General features: G+C 41.0%; 3 protein-coding genes across 6 annotated transcripts in view; 1 reads left to right on the top strand and 2 right to left on the bottom strand.

Moving 5' to 3' along the window:
- Nucleotides 1-1,252, top strand: part of LOC124035730 (unconventional myosin-Ie-like) — a 70,013-nt gene extending 68,761 nt beyond the window's left edge. For all 3 annotated transcript variants that reach the window (XM_046349345.1, XM_046349344.1, XM_046349346.1), the window contains one exon: nucleotides 106-1,252. In XM_046349345.1, coding sequence (XP_046205301.1) covers nucleotides 106-182 — 77 coding nt within the window. In that variant the 3' untranslated portion in view covers nucleotides 183-1,252. The remainder of the gene's footprint in view (nucleotides 1-105) is intronic.
- Nucleotides 616-4,590, bottom strand: LOC124035731 (G2/mitotic-specific cyclin-B2-like). Of its 2 annotated transcripts, none has more exons than XM_046349347.1 (8): nucleotides 4,448-4,590; nucleotides 3,966-4,082; nucleotides 3,372-3,617; nucleotides 3,122-3,280; nucleotides 2,801-3,037; nucleotides 2,496-2,636; nucleotides 2,260-2,370; nucleotides 616-2,153 (listed from the first exon to the last, which is right to left on the bottom strand). In XM_046349347.1, exons 1-8 carry the CDS (start codon nucleotides 4,469-4,471, stop codon nucleotides 2,049-2,051), a joined length of 1,140 nt encoding a protein of 379 aa, XP_046205303.1. In that variant the 5' UTR covers nucleotides 4,472-4,590; the 3' UTR covers nucleotides 616-2,048. The 2 variants fall into 2 exon arrangements, with proteins under 2 accessions (XP_046205303.1, XP_046205304.1); XM_046349348.1 differs by lacking the exon at nucleotides 4,448-4,590 and adding an exon at nucleotides 4,239-4,439.
- Nucleotides 4,591-8,675: 4,085 nt separating this feature from the next.
- LOC124035729 (E3 ubiquitin-protein ligase Arkadia-like) overlaps nucleotides 8,676-19,743 on the bottom strand; it is a 52,437-nt gene continuing 41,369 nt past the window's right edge. The window contains 13 exon segments of the mRNA XM_046349343.1: nucleotides 8,676-10,500; nucleotides 10,904-11,007; nucleotides 11,520-11,612; nucleotides 12,023-12,118; nucleotides 12,317-12,397; nucleotides 12,876-12,993; nucleotides 13,203-13,328; nucleotides 13,486-13,669; nucleotides 13,672-13,692; nucleotides 13,695-13,844; nucleotides 14,473-14,731; nucleotides 16,063-16,415; nucleotides 16,578-16,772. Of these exon segments, the coding sequence (XP_046205299.1) occupies nucleotides 10,380-10,500; nucleotides 10,904-11,007; nucleotides 11,520-11,612; nucleotides 12,023-12,118; nucleotides 12,317-12,397; nucleotides 12,876-12,993; nucleotides 13,203-13,328; nucleotides 13,486-13,669; nucleotides 13,672-13,692; nucleotides 13,695-13,844; nucleotides 14,473-14,731; nucleotides 16,063-16,415; nucleotides 16,578-16,772 (1,901 nt within the window). The 3' untranslated portion in view covers nucleotides 8,676-10,379.

The raw sequence follows: 19,743 nt of genomic DNA, 5'->3' as shown, positions 1-19,743 counted from the left end.
TTATTGAATTTGGTTTGGTGCGGGGTGCACAAAACATTTGCAATTTAACTCTTTAACATTTAAAAGAAATGTCCCACTGTAAACTAAGTCTTCTTTCTTGATCAGATGCGTCTGGCTGGTGGACGGGGAGGCTACGGGCAAAGCAAGGCCTGTTCCCCAACAACTACGTCAGCAAGATCTAGGAGCTGCATGTCAAACACCAGGAGAGAAGTACACACCGGAGATAGAGCTATCAAACAAGAGATTGTGTGAGACCCGAGAAGAGAAACGGACATTTTCTCCACTCCTGCATCGTAGCCTTCTTCTGGATGTAACTTCCTGTTATTCTGGACAGGCAAGAGGAGCGTCAGGCTTGCAATGAAGTTCTATTTTTATGGGGATCTGAGGACAATACTTTTGTCCAGGGGCAAATCGCTACTCAATCCCTGTGAGCACTGAACAAAACTATTTATTGTATTTATATAGCTTTCTAGTCTCCCTTCCCCTTTTTCACTATGGTTTTATGGTGATATTTTGGATGCATGATATGTGGAACCAGGTTGTAATTTACATTTCTCATTTTGGAAATGAATGGTTTTAACATGAGTTCGGGGTTGTTTCCAAGAAGCCACTGTCTCTGTTCAATATTGTTTAATGGGGATTTGTGCTGCTAAGAGGAATTTACAGATGGTATTGGCTATAGAAATGTTGAAATTTTTACATAAAATGGACATTAATAGTTCATTGCACTGTGATTTTATTAACTTCGGCAATGCATTTCCCTAGAAAAACAATGATCGAATGTGTATGAAAACCCATTCTTATTAATCAACTAAACGGATGCAATCACTTTCGGGAAAAGGAAATGCAGTGTGACAGGTTGTCTTCAGGAATCCCCCTGCTCTTACTTCCAAAATCCAAGTGATATCCCCAGAACTGTAGGGCCACACTGTGCATTATCTGGTTTATAAGCACTTTATCAGTAGCTACAGGTACTAACTTGGACAGACTGGTAACTCCTGCCACAGCTAGTAATCCTTGGATGTTTTGAAAGATTGCCAAACTAGAGGATAATTTGTTTACATAGATATACTGTATGTGCATCTCTTGACATTTAGGAATTAAGTCAATACTTTGTTACAATTTAAGTGTTTCACTGCAGGATTTAATTTAAAGTTCTCTGCTTTTGATATTGTATTTCATGTAGATTTAAGTGCACAGTCTGGGTGAATGTTGTTTCTTTCAAATGAAAGTAAAGGTTCCACTGACTTCACATGCTTATGGCACTGAACAATATTTTCTTTCTGGTTTCCAATGTTTCACTGTGCATAATCATTTAGGTCTGGGTTCAATCCATAAAAGCATTGGACGCTCTGAAATAATAGTAAATTGAGCTGACATGACGCATTTACCATGAATGTTGTCTAATTGCCAATCTTTAGCGCTATGGATTGAAGAGCCCTAAAAAAAGCTCTCTTTCAGGCTTGAACTGTGGCAGTTGTGCAAGTTAATCTGCATTAATGTTAATGGTTTAACTGGCCTCTATCCTCTTCTGCCCTAGCTGGTCAGGAAACTCCTCTCCCTACTAATTATCGCCTGGTCCCAGATGTTTGTAGCTTTGGCAACTTAAGTGTCTACAACTGTACATGCAAACAGATCTGGGACTATGCTACAACATCCTGGTGCAGCTGTGTTCAAGAACACTGGGCTATAAATCCTGCAGTAGGATCAAGCTGTACTAAAGTTAAATGTCTGAATAAAAATGGCAGGCCCATAAAGTTATACTTCTGTAGGTGGTGTTTTACCCATCGATACTCCGTAAGAAATTGTAACCACCAGGCTGCGTGGCTTTTACTGTCCATTTAACAGCAACTAAAACTTAATTGCTACACAATGTTTAAAAACATCTAGATTATATTTAAAAGGGTTCAAAACAAGGTTTATTTGTAAAAGTAAAATATTTACATGTACTTAAAAGCAGCAGTCCAAAAGACCATCTCACAATGGATTTTCTTAAATAAAGTGCAGCAGACTTAGTCGGCATTCACGTCATGACATTAGGGTTTAAGTTATGGGAGCAGAGCAGCAGCCATGTAATTTACAAAGGTAGACTTCAGCTGAGGGATGAGGCTGATCCTCATAAGTCGGCTGCTTGAATACTTGTTCTTGACAGCCTGGAACACAATAACTCAATGTTTTTTTCCAAGAGGTGACATGTATCAATTTACCTAAATTGTACAAGTTTAGATCACAACGTCAAGCCATCAGAGGACCCCTTACCTGAAGCTTTGTTCGCCCTTCATTGACAGAAACTATGTTTTTGGCAATGTGCTCCATGATTGGCTTGAGGTGGTTCTCATTATAGGTAGAGTAGTGCTCCTGTGTTGGTGTCTGCACAGGGAGTGGACACAATAGTAAAAACAGACCATATCTGTTGCTAGCACCAAACCAGGTTGAATTGTCATTTCTGATACAGAGTGGACCATCACAATAATTGCCACAAAACAGAACCTTACCCAGTTGCGCTCATCAAGCAGCAGCTGGGAGAGGCACAAGGCAGCAGCAGCAATCTCAGAAGGATGGTAGTGCACCATGTCATAGTCAAGGAGGGTCAGTTCCATGAGGTACTTGGCTAATGTGTGCTTCTCAACGTCAGCCTGAAAAGACAATGACTGGTATTACTGTAACCTTCTGGTAACCCGTCAGTGGTTGGCTTTTCCACCTCTAACAAATAGTTGCAGTTAATGTTGATGGGGCGATTTGAATAACCACACCCATAAAGAAAATTGTATGAAAACATGCATGTCATTGAGTAGCCTACATTGCCAGCCTTGGAGGCTCTCCTGAGGAAGTGCAGGGGTAGAGGCCGTCCAAGCTCGAAGTTCAGACTTCGCAGAATCAGCTGCTCCATCTCCCGAATATGGGCCTTGGTGAATGCATTGTCTGTGATGTAAACAAAATCACCTATCTCCGGGGAATACATCTCTTCATACTTGGACGCCAACAACATGGCAGTCACACCAACCAGCTGGAGCTTCTTGCGGCCAATAGTTTGCACCTAGATAGTAGAAGGGGTTTAAAAATAAAAAGTATATATATATATGACACACAGATACGCCATTTTATATTTTACAAGGCTTACCTGAAGAAAGCGATCCAGGATGGCCACCGTCAGATAGAGAGTCTCCTGCAGTAGCTGGAACCTGGAGTGCACCTGAATAAGCCAGTCAATCAGGAGAGCACGCATGCGTCCATTGATCTCATAGCCATCCATGTACTTGGCCCGAACAGACTGCTGGGTCTGTTGAGAGACATTTCAAGATTGTCTTGGAGACCAGTACAAAATATTTAACGAGTCATCACCATGTTAGCCTAGAGAAAACACAAGTTACCTCAAGGCACTGCAGATATCCATAGATATCCTTTATATATTCAGAGCACAGTTGTGGCAGGTCTGAATCCCCTTCATCAATGTCTTCTACAGCAAGCAGAGCTTCTGAGAACGCCTGGCACAATTCCTCTTCCTTCATGGACACGTTAGTATACACTTCAGGCTGAGGAACTTGAGGCCAAACAGCTGCTAGCTGGTCTTGTTGGTTCATAGATTGTTTGGTTGAAGTCTTGGCAGGAACGGTCCTCTGTAGAGAGTATAGAGAAGCATGTTTGAGAACTTTTTTTTAAAATTTCACGTTTATGTAACCAGGTAGGCCAGTTCAGAACAAGTTCTCATTTACAACTGCGACCTGGCCAAGATAAGCAAAGCTGTGTGACAAAACAGAGTTACACATGGAATAAACAAACGTCTATATAGTGTGTGCAAATAGCGCAAGGAGAGAAGGCAATAAATAGGCCATAGTAGCGAAGTAATTACAATTCAGCAAATTAACACTGGAGTGATAGATGTGCAAGTAGAAATACTAGTGTGCAAAAGAGTAACTAGTGAAATCAGACAGACAATGGACCAAACAGCGGGTAAGACAACATACCTTGAACGGCACCGCTTTGCAAGCATTGGGAAAGTTGGACAGCTCTCCAAGCACAGCCCTTCCTGCTCCAGCTACATTTGCCTTTCCCAATAGTGTTGGGTTGTCTGCGTTCCTTAACTGTTGAAGACCCCCCCCCCAAAAAAAGTGAACATAAAACATATCTAATTAAAAGTCTGCAGTTTTGTCACGTTAGTTAGCAAGCGAAGGCTAACGTCGTCAGCTAATGACACATTATTTAGCCATGCGCAATTGCACTAGGTAACCTTAGCTTACCTAGCTAAATGTTTTGCCCGGTTACGTAACTTTATTTTAGGCAAAACATACGCTCGTTTTCCAGCATTTATTTCCTAGTTGCTTAACGTTACCTACTAGATAGCAAATTGGCTAGCTTGCTAAAATATAACTACATATCGCCAGTAACGTTAGCTGTGAGTTACATGCACACAAAAACACATTAGCTAGTCCAGATTGTAAAAAGTTACCGCAGAACGAACTTCTAATGACATCGTCACGCTTGGTTAAAACCAAGGCAGCTAGATAGCCAGCTATAATCGGCAAAAAGCCCAAGTGAGAAGTGTCAAAGAACCAATCCACAGTCATTCAAATACCGCTCTGTTGATTCTAATTGGATTCCGCATCATAGAATGCATCTCTTTCATTGGTTGCCAAAGAGGAAACAAGAATGACGTCACACAGTCACAATCAGAGTGGATATCTTTGATAAAGAACCAGAAAAACGTTCCTCTCGGTGTAAATTGGTTTTGTGAATGAAGAATTTGTCTTATGTATTTATTACAACAAGATCTCTCAAGTAAACCCACGCCTTCTAATCTGAGTAATGGATAAACCTTGTGATCACTCCCAAAACTAAGATGAGTTTTCATTAGTGTAGTTAGTTAGACCACTGGGAACGGCTTTGATCACAGAAATAAAGTCTCTGAAATGTATTGGAAACTCTTTCAATGTTATAAATTGTTCATATGTGAGAATATTACCCTTGTTGTCGAAAATATCAAGAACAAAGTCAATATTCCACTCATGCCAGCTGGTGTAGAACAATGACTTATTCCTTATAGTTATGTCTGAATTATTCCCCAAAAGAGCTTTATGTGGGGAAAACTTGTGCAGGAAATATATTTTCCAGGCCATTAAAGCTTGTTGGTGAAACCTAGCCAATTTAGCAGGTAATCTTTCAGGAATATAATTACATGACCTCCCAACTGACCTCCCAACTGACTAAAAACATTATTTGGAATGAAATACCATATTGAATCAGTATTGATCAAACATCTTTTCAACCAGTTTATCTTGAAAGTGTTATGTTATGTCAACAAAATCCAACACATGCTTATTCCTGACATTGTCTGGAAAAATGCATGGCTAAGGCCTTACAAATACTGTATACCAAACAAAGTTAAGGAAGTGCACTTTTAAATTTTACATAAAATATATCAATATGATATCCAAATGTGTGGCTATTGATGATATCTGCGTTTTCTGTCTCTCAATTTTGGGAAAACCTTGCCAAATACTTATTTACCATTATGAACAATGTTTTTGACATGAAAGATATAATATGTTAATATTGCAATGATAACAAGACCACTGAAATGATTGTTAATGTTTTATTCTTGTTGCCAAATACTTCATACACAAACAAAAATTCCCAAATTCTATACCAAAACTAAAGATTTTTCTGATTGAATTCAACTATTTTATTAAAACATTAGCCCTAGTGAATAACAACAATAATAACATCGTCCTGAATCATTATAATAATATTTTTTTTCAGAGTGAATACAATTGCACTAAAATAGTTTATTTTTTTGTATTATTTTATTGATATTTTTTGTATGTTTGAGTATTTTAATGTTAAAATACCTGTGTTTTGTTTTGTTAGACATGTTTGATGTAGCAATGTAAGTAGATTTTTATATTATGAATTTAAAATAAAAAATCTTTAAAAATAAAAAAATAAAAATCTATGATAAGAACAAAAATATTTTTGATTGAATTTAACTATCTTATTAAAACATTATCCCTAGTGAACAACAACAAGAATAACATTTCCTGAATCATAATTATATTTTTTTCAGAGTGATTACAAGTGCACTAGAATTGTATTTTTTATTTGATTATTTCACTGATTTTTTTTGTGTTTTAGTATTTTATTGTTAATACATGCGTTCTGTTTTGTGTGATGTAGCAATGTAAGTTGTTGATCTGTATTATGAATAAAAAATAAAAATAAATCTATGATAATAATGGGAATTGATGGGAAATGATGTAAATATATCACTAGCCACTTTAAACAATGCTACCTTATATAATGTTACTTACCCTACATTATTCATCTCATATACATACGTATATACTGTACTCTATATCATCGACTGCATCCTTATGTAATACATGTATCACTAGCCACTTTAACTATGCCACTTTGTTTACTTTGTCTACATACTCATCTCATATGTCTATACTGTACTCGATACCATCTACTGTATGCTGCTCTGTACCATCACTCATTCATATATCCTTATGTACATATTCTTTATCCCCTTACACTGTGTATAAGACAGTAGTTTTGGAATTGTTAGTTAGATTACTTGTTGGTTATCACTGCATTGTCGGAACTAGAAGCACAAGCATTTCGCTACACTCGCATTAACATCTGCTAACCATGTGTATGTAACAAATACAATTTGATTTGATTTGATCGCCCCTATAAAAGGGTTTGCACTAGTTACCACAGCTACAAGTTCACAATTGGCTAGTCAAAATTCAAAATTCATGAATACAAATGGTTAGGTTTAGGCATACGGTTAGCAGTGTGTTTAAAGTTAAGGTTAAGGTTATGTTTCAAATGACATTTTAAGAAGATCAATTGTAGAAATAGGCGGGTTTATGACTTTGTGGCTGGGGTAGCTAGCTAGTAACGACCCAATCAAAGAGAAATTGACACAACTAATCCAAAAACGACACTTTTTCGTTTTAAATTACAAAAAGCAATGCCATTTGAAGAAAAGAGGGAACATAGTTGCATTAATGTTTGCAATGTTGCAAACATTAATGCAACTATTTTCTCTTTTCTCTCCCTTTTCTCTTTTTCTTTTACTATTTGCACAACCTTTGGCCCCAGGTATCCTAGCGCGTTGGGTCAGGAACCAAAAGGTTGCAGATCGAATCCCCCGAGCTGACAAGGTAAAATTCTGTCTTCTGCCCCTGAACAAGGCAGTAACCCACTGTTCCTAGGCTGTCGTTGTAAATAAGAATTTGTTCTTAACTGCCTTGCCTAGTTAAATAAAGGAAACAAAAAAAATGTCTGCAGCATGGATGTATTGCTCAGCAGAGGCCACATCTCAATATTGCTGATAAATACACTTGGCCAAAATAACATTCTATGAATTGACCAAAATGCTAATCTTGGCTACTCTAATTAAGAAACACCACACATGGTCTTCCCTGATTGATGAGTAGTAATAAGTAAGGGGAATCTACATACAGTGCATAAAATATATATTTCTATTCTTGCTGCAGGCTCTTTGGATTCAGTTAATCTTTACTTGACGAGGATTATAAACAGATTATAAACAGTTTATATGCATTTTACTGTCATGGCACAATCCATTTTTTGGGGGGGTTCAATAGGTATTTTTAGTACTGCTATATTACATCCACAGTACCTTCATAAAGTATTCATACCGCTTGACTTATTCCACATTTTGAGTTACAGCCTGATTTCCAAATGGATTAAATATATTTTTCTCTCACCCATCTGAAAACATGTTTTATAATTTTTTGCTAGTTTACTGTAAACAAAATACATAAATATCTATGAATACATGTTACAATCACCTTTGGCAGCAATTACAGAGTATTTCTGGTAAGTCTTTAAAAGCTTTGCACAACTGGATTGTTCAATATTTGCAAATGATCTTTTTCTAAATTCTTCAAGCTCTGTGAAATTAGTTGTTGACCAATGCTAGACAGCCATTTTCAAATATTGCCATATATTTTCAAGCAGAATTAAGTCAAAACTGTGACTCAGCCACTCAGAAACATGTACTGTCTTCTTTGTAAGCAACTGTGTTTTAGGTTATTGTCCTGCTGAAAGGTGAATTAATCTCTGTGTCTGGTGGAAAGCAGACTGAGCCAGGTTTTCTTGTAGGATTTTGCCTGTGCTTAGCTCCATTCCATTAAAAAAAATCCTGAGCCCCCCCCAGTCCTTAATGAATACAAGCATACCCTTAACAGGATGCAGCCACCACTATTCTTGAAAATATGGAGAGTGGTATTCAGTAATGTGTTGTATTGGATTTGCCCCAAACATAACTTTGTATTCAGGACAATTAGTTCATTACTTTGTCACATCTTGTGCAGTATTAATTTAGTACCTTGTTGCAAAAAGGATGCATGTTTTGGAATATTTTTTATTCTGTACAGACTTCTTTTCACTCGGTCAACCTCCCTGGTCTTTGTGGTTGAAATTCACTCTCAATTAAGGGACCTTAGAGATAATTGTATGTGTGGAGTACAGAGATGAGGTAGTCATTCAAAAATCACATTAACACTAGAATTGCACACAGAGTCCATGCAACTTATGTCACTTAAGCACATTTTTACTCCTGAAATGTGACATCTTTCCATAACAGAATGGTTGAATACTTGACTCAAGACACTTTGCGCTTTTCATTTTTAATTCATTCGTAAAAAAAGAAAAAGAAAAAAAAAGGAAAACTTTATTCATTCCACTTTAACATAACATTATGGGGTATTGTGTGGAGGCCAATGACAAGCAAATCTAAATGTAATACATTTTAAATTCAAGCTATAACACATTTGGAAAAAGTCTAGGGGTGTGAATACCAAGTGTTAACAATATTTTTGTCAGTAGTAGATCCCTCAATGTGCAGTTGTGAAATATGGACAAACATGCATAGGTGAATGGTAAGGCACAAATAAACAGACACAGGAAAGAGTTCTAACTTTATTAATATTATTTTAAAACTAATATAAATCCCATGGAATATCATACTGGTGCCATTAAGTCTATGAATGCATGGATACCTGCCATAAGTACTGCATTCCAACACTCCATTCAAAATTATTTATTTTTTCCAAAACTCAGCAATCAAGAGTGGACATACATGGCCTCAGCACACTCTCTTTACAACACTCCTGTCTGTTCTCTCCTGTGCAAGTATATGCAAGTTAGCAAGTCGAGAATAATATTAGTGTTATCTTTTCAATGGCAGCAGAGAGATTGCTGCTGCACAGCTACAGAGCGAGAGAGAGAGAAAAAGTGTGGGTAAGAACAATGATCTGGGACGTAAGAATATTCAGCTACTTATTTATTATTCTGAGCTGAGCGCTGCGTATTTCCCTCTGGAAAAAAAAAGAAACGGAGGATAAACGAAAAGCAAGGATAAACCAACGCCATTCCCAGTTTCCAAACAACACATATCCCCAGGTTGTAGGCTCATGTGAAACTGGTTGCATCTGTGGGCCTGAGATCCCCTTATAGAACCCCGTTTTCCATCTGGGGCCTGTCTGAGGGAGAAATCCAAACAGAACACAGTCTGTATCCTCATCAGACCTCAACAATCATTCCATTGAAAAAGAACAGTCAAGAACAGATGTGACATTCATTTTCTTTTTCTCTAAAATACATTAGATGACGTGTGAATGGTGTTTAGTCAAATCAAGGCGGTGCAGGGGAGATGTAAGACACGCATGTGCATTTTCTGGGAGATGAGGTGAAGTTTGAGTTTATTCCCACTCTAGAAATACTGGGTGAACATGAATACAGCAGCTGATCAGTTTAACATGATATTTTCCTAATTAAGGAATGTCTTGTTTTACCTTCTTAGAAATAAAATGTCTTCCACTAGCAAACCACATTGTCTAAACATAAACTAATCAATACAATGATCGGTAAAATGAGTCCTGCAATGTTTTTAAATGGGGGTTAACGTTCTACTCCAGTAAAGCAAGGCATTAGGTATATAGAAATGCTTCTTTACTAGAGCAGCTATCCTCACCTGCAAGTTGTTAGGCCATGAGAAGCCCACAATATATGTGCAAAGAAATGCATTGCGAGGAGCCATGCAAAAAAATAAAATAATAAAATAATATATGACACGAGGAAACAATCAAAAGCTACATAAAAGCTTTATAAATACAATAACATTTTAAATCCTTAATGGAGATGTCAATTCGAGCAGTATTGTACTGTGTGATAGCTGGCACTCTAGGCTCAACACTTCTTTAGCCTGAAGTTTTTTATTTTCTCATAGTGGATCTGCGCAGGTAATTCATGCCCTCTTTGGTTGACTGCAGTACTGAAGAAAAATTCAAAACAAAAACAACAAATAAAGACAATTCCAACAAAGAGTTGTTAGAAAGACAGCATCAACTCTCAACGGCAGACAACTGCGCCTCGATGTCCACTCTGCAGATGGGGCACTTCTTATTGGTGAGGAGCCATTGGTCCACACACAGTTGATGGAAGAGATGCATACAAGGTAGGCGTCTGTGGAAGAGAGAATGTATTGTTAGACAGACTTTGAATTACATCTTCATAATGAACAAATCCTGTAAAGTTGGAAGGAAATGACAATGAATACATTTTTTCATTTGGTTTGCTGAAAGATGGAAAATTATCATTCATACATTACAGTTCTTACATTACACCAACAGAGGGCAGAAACTCTTAAACTCGCTTGATCACATGAGCACATATGTTGAGCTCCAGAAATGTCCTCTGAGACCAGTCATTTTCAGGCACTCAAAGGATTGGCTTTTCTGCTGATTACTATACTTTTGGGGGTTGAGAAAATCTCCACGGCAAATGAAGAGAAATGTGGGAAAGGAGTGTTCGTTCTCACACAAAAACAGCCTCGCATTAAAACACACACGCTACAGTATAACTGTACCTGACGTCCTCCCCTTCCTCCAGTATTGACAGACAGATGGTGCATTTCTCCTCTGTGTCTTCGTCCGCCCCCTCATCTTCTTCTTGCTTACCATGCAGCTTTCTCTGTTAATGGAAACATTGGAAAACACCATTATAGATACACAGCATCACTGTTTCCACAAAGACAACTTGTATTCACATTATAAAGACGCATTACAAACAGGGAAGGCTGAGACCATTCTATGAGGGTTACCATCAAACACAATAAATGTATTCAGAGTTCACAGGCTGTAAACATTACAGGTACAGACCCAACTTGCGAATAAACTATCCTTTATGACTGATAGAGGGCTTACTGTATACAGAACAAGCATTATGAGGGTGAACACATATCCCTATGAGGACAGAGATAATGGTAATTTTGTCCTGGCTACAAAACATGTCATGTCATCCCTATGGATCAAGGTAATATGGATGTTTTATTTTTATTTTTAATAAATAAATATATATATTTTTTTAAATCTATCAAAAGTTTCTACTGCCGAATCCCCTTGCCCCCAAAACCTACTACCATTAACAACTATAAATGAGCAGAGACATGTTTCCAAATTGAATTTGTTCATTTTTTCTCTCACCGAGTCTGAGGTTGCGTGCATATTTTTCCCAATAGTTGCCCATGCTTCAGGGGTTAACTGTTCGTCAATGTCTCGCTCAGTCTCCAACACCTTCTGTATTGGGCAGCAGGTTATTAGGTTACTTATTTAAATACATTTGGAAAACTAGATGGAATCTTTCCCTACAATGTTTTCTAAGGCTGCAACTTTGGTTGAAAGGGACACCTTCTAGTTTCTACAGCATCTGACTTAACGATAACAATACATTCATATTTTGAAAGGAGCACAAAATAACCACCGAGTGTGCCCTCTGTCCCAGAATAAAATATTGTGCAGACATGCACAAAATACATCACAGCAAACTACATTACATAGGATCTGTTCTGAAACACACACACACACACACACACACACACACACACACACACACACACACACACACACACACACACACACACACACACACACACACACACACACACACACACACACACACACACACACTTTCATAGGAGTGCTCTCACCTTTTTGTACTTGTGTGGGTAAGTGCACCTCTCTATGGTTCCCTGAGAGGCCCCTCGGTTCACAGTCCCCAATCTCTCCTCTAAATGCAGCAGATCCTGAGGAAATAGGGCAGGAAAACAACCCAACGTGAGACTGTGCCAACTCAGTTCGACACAGCTCCTAAGCCAAGGCCATAACACGCTCTCAGCTCCTTCATAACTAATTACCAGGGCCAGGAGAGTTTCCTCACCTCTTGACATGTGCAGGAAAAACTCCAGGCCCTAGTTACTATATCTTCACTAATTGAGTGTTACCTCATAAGTTCGTCCAAATCCAGTCATTCTGGATGAGATGTAGCGAATGTGCGGGTAGGTTACTTCAGACATGCCAGTGTGCTGTGAGGAAGGAGGCAAAACAATTCCATGGAAATATGTTCACTTCAGTGGAGTACAGTCATTTGTTTCTATAGGCTACAGTTCATGAAGCACATATAGCGATATAGCATTATCAACCAAGGCTGCTGACACTGCTTGACTTGGGTATGAAGTCCGGTTAGCATTTGCCAAAAACTGCATTTTTAATAACCACAGAAGTCTCACAATTTCATATCTTCTGACATTGTGCATTAAATTTTAACATCTTTTCAAAGGGGCATCCATTGATTTCAGGCTGCTGGTTATGTTGAATATGCACTTGAAATGCCTTACGGGCCACCATTAATTGCCAATGCATTATTCATGTGGCCCAACAAACCATCCCTGAAATAACAGATGTTATAAATAGAGGGCTAGCATCATTCATCTAAGCCATACTTCTCATGTATTCTAACGTAGGCACGTGTGCTTAGAGTGAGGGTGCCAGTCGTGCACTCACCATGAAGGGGATGGGGAAGTGGTGCAGTCTTGGGGGAGGGTGGTAGTGGGGCAGGTGAGGGTGCAGGTGTCCTGAAGGATATGGTGCCACGGTCACTCCAGCCTCGATACCCAGCTCCCTACAGAAGAAAACCAGACCAAACAAACATTCCTCATCAACTCATAGACATTGACATCACGGGGGCCATTTTAACAGGGAAGATGAGGGCATGCATGACTGACAATATCCTATGCGCACAGCAGGCCACACATACGTCGGTATTTTTTTTAAAGACTCTCGGCCCTAAACGCAAGGCACTGGCCCTCCACTGCTCTAAATGGTACTAACCATGCAGTCCTCTGCTCAGATTGGCGTGGGTGGGACGACATGGTCTGGGGCACGTGGATGTGGTGGCCATGGCCGTAGTTGGGGTGCATTCTGTGGGGGTGTGGAGGGGGGCGCTCATGTGCTCGTCTGGAGAAAGGAGAAGAAAGAGGGGTGTATCAGAAACATGAGATGGAAAATACCATAATATTGTCACTGTAATCAGACAATTGGAAGCTACTGTCTGTGCTTGCAGTTGTGTTGCTGCCATCAGACGGGTTGGACCAGGGCCAGAGGCTACACTCACGTGGGGTGTTGCATCATCCTGCGTCTCTGGACCTCCATCCTCTGTAGCATCTCGTGCTGGTGCAGCCTCTGCACAGAGGTCCCCAGTGCGGGCATGTGGTGCTGCAGGGCCTGGTGCTCTGCGGGCAGGTGTTGGGGTGCACTGGAGCCTGTGAGGTGGTGGGCGGGCAGAGGGGCAGGGGGGTGGGGGGCACGGCGTGGCCAGGGGGTGGGAAGGCAGGGGCGTGTGGAAGGGATGGACGGGGTGGGGGATGACGTAGTCACCCTGTGGAGTGGGCTGAGGAGGGGGAGGAGGGTTACCATGGGAATGGGGGCAGGTGTTCGAGGGCTGGTGGTGCAGGGAGCGTGCCAGGGGAGCGTCTGGGTGTCAGAGAGACAGATTGAGAATGGTGGGAGAAAGTTGAGAAGTAGTTAGTAACACCTTACCAGATCGCCTTACCAGATCGCCTTTAAGTCCCCTTCCTAATGATGACACCTGATCATCATCAGTTATGACTCTCCTCACTGAAACATGCTGTCTGGCTGTTCCCTGTGCTGAGCAGGTCTCCCACCTGAGACCCCAGACAGACCCAGCCCCTCCCTCCCTCCCTCCTTACTGGAGCCCCGCTACACTCTTTCTCATTCCACACAGAGCTATTCTGAGGAGAACCAGCAATTAACAAGGCCTGTTTGGTAGCACACCCGCAGCACTTAGCACATTAAACATCAGGTGTTTCTCTTAATTACCATTAGCACTGGGTTTCAAGAGTGCTGTTGTCGGCATAATCTTTCAAGGTCTGGTGGTAATAGTTACTGTATAAATCCTAAAGGCTAAAGTGTTTAGTACAGTAGTATGCACGTTCTGCATGGGAATAATACACTATAGTTACTACTGCAGCATTTCATTTTCCTATCAAATCAACACTTAAACAAAAAGACACCATAAAATAATATCACCTCCCAAAATAAAAGGCCATTTCCCTTTTGGTGCAGATGTAGCTCTACTCACAGGAGGGGTGCATGAAGTGCCTGCAGGTGGATAGCTGTGGCTGTGGCTGAGGCTGGGCCACCATGGCTGAGCTGAAGGAGTCCACCACTGTGCTGGGCTGGCTGGGCCCTGGCCCCGTTGCATTCTGGGAGTTGTAGGCAGCGGGCCGTGACGTGGAGCCTGGGCAGCACGGGTCAAAGGCTGAGGTGCCATGGAAACTACCGGCCCCGCTGCCCCCGCCGCTCCGCAAGCCACTGTTGCTCAGGTCGACCGGCAGAGTCTGCTTGGGAGGGGAGAGAGAGACAGGAGGGTTGGAGAGGAGGGGAATGAAAATGAAAGAATAGGGGTGAGAGATACAGGGAGGGGAGGTATGGAGAGAGTAGAACCAGACGATGATGTTATGGTGCTACTGTCTGACTTTGATCTTTGTAGTGACAGAATATATAACTAACTAGTAAAACACTAAACTAAAACCACACGGCTTCATGGTCCAGCCAGCACAAAGTACAAGATACAAGTACAAGACAATGGGCTTCACAGTTTAGACTGCAGTAAACCGGCTGAGAAAATGCAATCTAAGTGATGGAGTTTCAAATCATAGTAGCAGCCCTCCCTCGTTGAATTATTCGAATAAATAATCATATTTAGACTGATGCATAAAACATGACTTATTCACCTTATGCAGGCAGTATGTCTCCTTTCTCTGAGCTGTAGCTGAGGGCGGTACCTACATGTAGGCCAAACCCATCAAAGGGCACAGTATTTTGCCTCACCAATGCAACTACTTCCTCCTTTTCATGGTAGAGACCTGACGGCCCAGTTTTGAATACTTGCACCAGCCCTGCATGAATTATGTAGGAATCAGAGAGTATCAAGAGAGAGACGGAGGTCTATGGAGGGAGCCCCTAACCTGACCTGCAGACACAGCCCTCTCAACCCCAACCCAACTCATTACACTTTAACCACACACTGCTCCACTTTGATGGTAAATAATACAATCCAGCAGCTCCTAACAATTAGCAGAATTTTAACTATTCATCTGTGAATCTGGCTCCAAGGGAGGTTGCCAGCTAGATCCTTTGTAACGTTTTTGTTAAGATACCAGTTATTTGTCTGTTTCAGTTCCTATTCTGTTTTTTCCTTCTTAATCCTTTAAAAAATCACCTTGTATCTGATTCATTGACTAGTGCAGATATTGACGGAGCCTTTTGTTTAGATAAACAAAGACTTGGTCAAAGATGCATTTGAATGCGATGGTGCCATCTGCCAGGGAGAACATGGCTTACATAGTTTACTAAAACTATAAATTATTTCTAATTTATCTCCAGCTATTGTGGGGGGAAAAGGCAGCCTTTTATCTCCTCAAATTCTATTCATTTTGCCTACTTTTATAGATTTGGGGCAAAAAAGAAAATACTTTCAAGATTTAAGAAATCAACATTTTTAATATGGACTATATTTCTAAAATGTTACTGCTATAAGAAATGCATAAATTCTCTGGTCGATATATTAAAGTTGGGGAAATCAAAAACAGGAAGCAGAAGTAACAGCCAAACCTCCAACAATGCTACAATGTAAAAAACATAACAGGGTGTTGATGCTCAGGTCTACCTGGTCGTGGTATTGGGTGGAGCTGCTGCTGCTGATCCCTCCCCCTCTGCATGGTGCAGGCAGGGCAGTGGGCCTCTCTAGGGGGCAGCTGGGCTCAGGAAAGGGCAGAGTAGGTGGAGGTGGGTGCTGAGGCATGTGGTGATGGTGGTGGTGGAAGTGGTGGGCGTGGCTGTGCTGCTGGGAGCCCGGCTGCTGGGAGGGCTGGGCCTGCAGGCAGCTGGAATGGCCCAGGGTCATGTGACCAGGGGAGGGCCCTCCGCAGGGGGAGTGCTGCGGGCAGCAGGAGGGTAACCTTGGCATGGCCGCGCCCCCACTCTCTCCTGCCACGCCGGATGAGGCTCTTCTACTCTCATCTGATAGAGAGATGGAAAACACCTTTAAGCTTCAATCATTATTCATAGATGACCCACAGGGAAGATTACTAAACTTATAAAGGCACACATCCTAATCCTTATAAAGGCACACTTATAAAGGTTGACATCATGGCTTTCTGGAGAGTCCATGGTCTGACTTACCCTCTGTGCCTGCGATACCCCTTGGTCCCTGTGCCAACGTGCTGTCTGGGGCTGGGCCTTGACCAGGGCAGTTGGTGGAGGGGCCCGGAGCATCGTGGGGCTCTGAGGTAGAGGTATGATGAGAGGAGGATGAAGACGAGGAGCTGACAGTCTGAGGGTGAATGCTGTCAGAGGTGGATGGCACAACAGAGAGATCTGAGGTAGGGAAGACAGACAAGTAAACAGAGTAAATAGGTGGGAATTTATTATTTAGCACACATATCTGTGTGTGTGTAGCAGGGTTTCCGTCAGGAAAATGTGGTGCCGGACATTTGACCAGCAGCATTTTAATTTACCGGACCCATACGCATTGGATGCATAACCTATTAGGGCATCCAACCAAAGGGCTCAGAGTGACAGAATTCACATGTATATTATGGTAATTCATAAAAACTAAACATGCAAGTCAAGGACACAATGATGTGCAGTCCTTCTTACCAAACTCTGATCTGCACTTTAAAGAGGTTAGAATAACTGTCCACATTTCATTTTCCTCAGCTAACAAGACAAGTAAAGAACAGCAAAATCACTAGCCTATGTCAATCTACTATCCCCCATAGTAGAACATTGACCTATTCTATTGGTCAGCTTGTCGAGAAAGAAATAGCCTATTCCAAAAGCTCTGGGACAATTGAGGAACGATGGATCACAAATTCATACAACCAGTATGCCTAGGCTACATAAAACAAGCGTTACAAAGCAATGAGTGATGCAACAGATTAGAACGTTTAGCTTAAAATGTTCATAAACTATTATTTGCGCAGCAAAGCGCACAAGGCAGTAAGCTACGATCACATTTTGTTCCATAACCCAATTAGCGGGAAAACACTTGTTAAAATGGCACGTGATTGCAGAAATTTAGAAAGAGGGGAGATCTAATCTGCAACAACCTGCATGGTTTGCTAATATGACTAGGATTGTGCCTTCGGCTACCGGACAATGAAAGAAAGTTTATATCAAATGATTGCCTTCACGGATTTGGTCTGATTTTGGATAGGCTACTTTGAAGCAAATTAAGACATGCCTCATACAATGGCTTGCAAAAGTATTCACCCCCATGGCAATTTTGCTATTTTGTTGCCTTACGACCTGGAATTAAAATGGATTTTGATTTACACAACATGCCTACCACTTTGAAGACGGAAAATATTTTTTCTTGTGAAACAAACAAGAAATAAGACAAAAAAACAGAAAACTTGAGGGTGCATAACTATTCACCCCCCCAAAGTCAATACTTTGTAGAGATACCGTGTGCAGCAATTACAGCTGCAAGACTCTTGGGGTATGTCTCTATAAGCTTGGCACATCTAGCCACTGGGATTTTTGCCCATTCTTCAAGGCAAAACTGCTCCAGCTCCTTCAAGTTGGATGGGTTCCGCTGGTGTACAGCCATCTTTAAGTCATACCACAGATTCTCAGTTGGGTTGAGGTCTGGGCTTTGACTAGGCCATTCCAAGACATTTAAATGTTTCCCCTTAAACCATTCAACTGTTGCTTTAGCAGTATGCTTAGGGTCATTGTCCTGCTGGAAGGTGAACCTCTGTCCCAGTCTCAAATCTCTGGAAGACTGAAACAGGTTTCCCTCAAGAATTTCCCTGTATTTAGCTCAATCCATCATTCCTTCAATTCTGACCAGTTTCACAGTCCCTGACGATGAAAAATATCCCCCCCCGCCATGATGCTGCCACCACCATGCTTCACTGTGGGAATAGTATACTCGGGGTAATGAGAGGTGTTGAGTTTGCGCCAGACACAGCGCTTACCTTGATGGCCAAAAAGCTATATTTTAGTCTCATCTGACCAGAGTACCTTCTTCCATATGTTTGGGGAGTCTCCCACATGCTTTTTGGAGAACAGGTAACGTGTTTGCGTATTCATTTTCTTTAAGCAATGGCTTTTTTCTTGCCACTCTTCCATAAGCCCAGCTCTGTGGAGCGTACAGTTTAAAGTGGTCCTATGGACAGATACTCCGATGTTCAATTTCAGATATTTTTTATAACCCTACCTTGATCTGTACTTCTCTACAACTTCGTCCCTGACCTGTTTGGAGAGCTCCTTTGTCTTCATAGTGGCGCTTGTTTGGTGATGCCCCTTGCTTAGTGGTGTTGCAGACTCTGGGGCCTTTCAGAACAGGTGTAAATATACTGAGATCACATGACCGATCATGTGACACTTAGTTAAATTTAGTCCACCTGTGTGAAATCTAATTATGTGACTTCTGAAGGTAATTGGTTGCACCAGATCTTATTTAGGGGCTTCATAGCGAAGGGGGTGAATACGCATGCACCATTTTCCCTTTTATACATTTTTTGAAACAAATTTTTTTTTTCATTTCACCAATTTCACTTCACCAATCCAAATAAAAATCTATTTAATTTACAGGTTGTAATGCAAAAACAAATAGGGTTTTTCCTAGGGGGATGAATACTTTTGCAAGGCACTGTATGTATTAAAATGTTCAGGTTTCAAACAATTAAGTATATATTTACAAAATGCATACTACCTCTAGCTAATTGCAAAGTGGTGTGTGACGCACTGATGAAGCCTGCCTTCTGTTGCCTAAGCATTTACTGTTGGAGATGCTGTAGCAGCAGCTCTCGCGCTCGGACAGATTTTCCACTCAAAGGCTCTGTATCTGTATGCTGTAGGCGTGTGATAAATAAGATATGCCTCCATAACGAATATACACAGAGTGAACAAAACATGCTCCTTCCATGAAAGACTGGCCAGGTGAATCCAGGTGAAAACTATGATGTCACTTGTTACATCCACTTCAAAATCAGTGTAGATGAAGGGGAGGAGAAAGGTTAAAGAATGTTTTTTAAGCTTTGAGACAAGGATTGTGTATGTGTGCCATTCAGATGGTGAATGGGCAAGACTAAATATTTAAGAGGCTTAGAACGGGGTATAGTAGGAGGAGCCAGGCACACCGGTTTGTGTCAAGAACTGCAACGCTGGTGGGTTTTTCACGATCAACAGTCTCCTGTGTGTATCAAGAATGGTCCACTACCCAAAAGACATCCGGCCAACTCGACAACTGTGGGAAGCATTGGAGTGAACATGCGCCAGCATCATTGTGGAACGCTTTCGACACCTTGTAAAGGCCATGCCCAAACGAATTGAGGCT

The sequence above is a fragment of the Oncorhynchus gorbuscha genome, linkage group LG05 (assembly GCF_021184085.1).
Source record: "Oncorhynchus gorbuscha isolate QuinsamMale2020 ecotype Even-year linkage group LG05, OgorEven_v1.0, whole genome shotgun sequence".
NCBI lineage: Eukaryota > Metazoa > Chordata > Actinopteri > Salmoniformes > Salmonidae > Oncorhynchus > Oncorhynchus gorbuscha.
The sequence above is the reverse complement of the archived record's forward strand: the minus strand, read 5'-3'. Positions and strand labels throughout refer to the sequence as shown.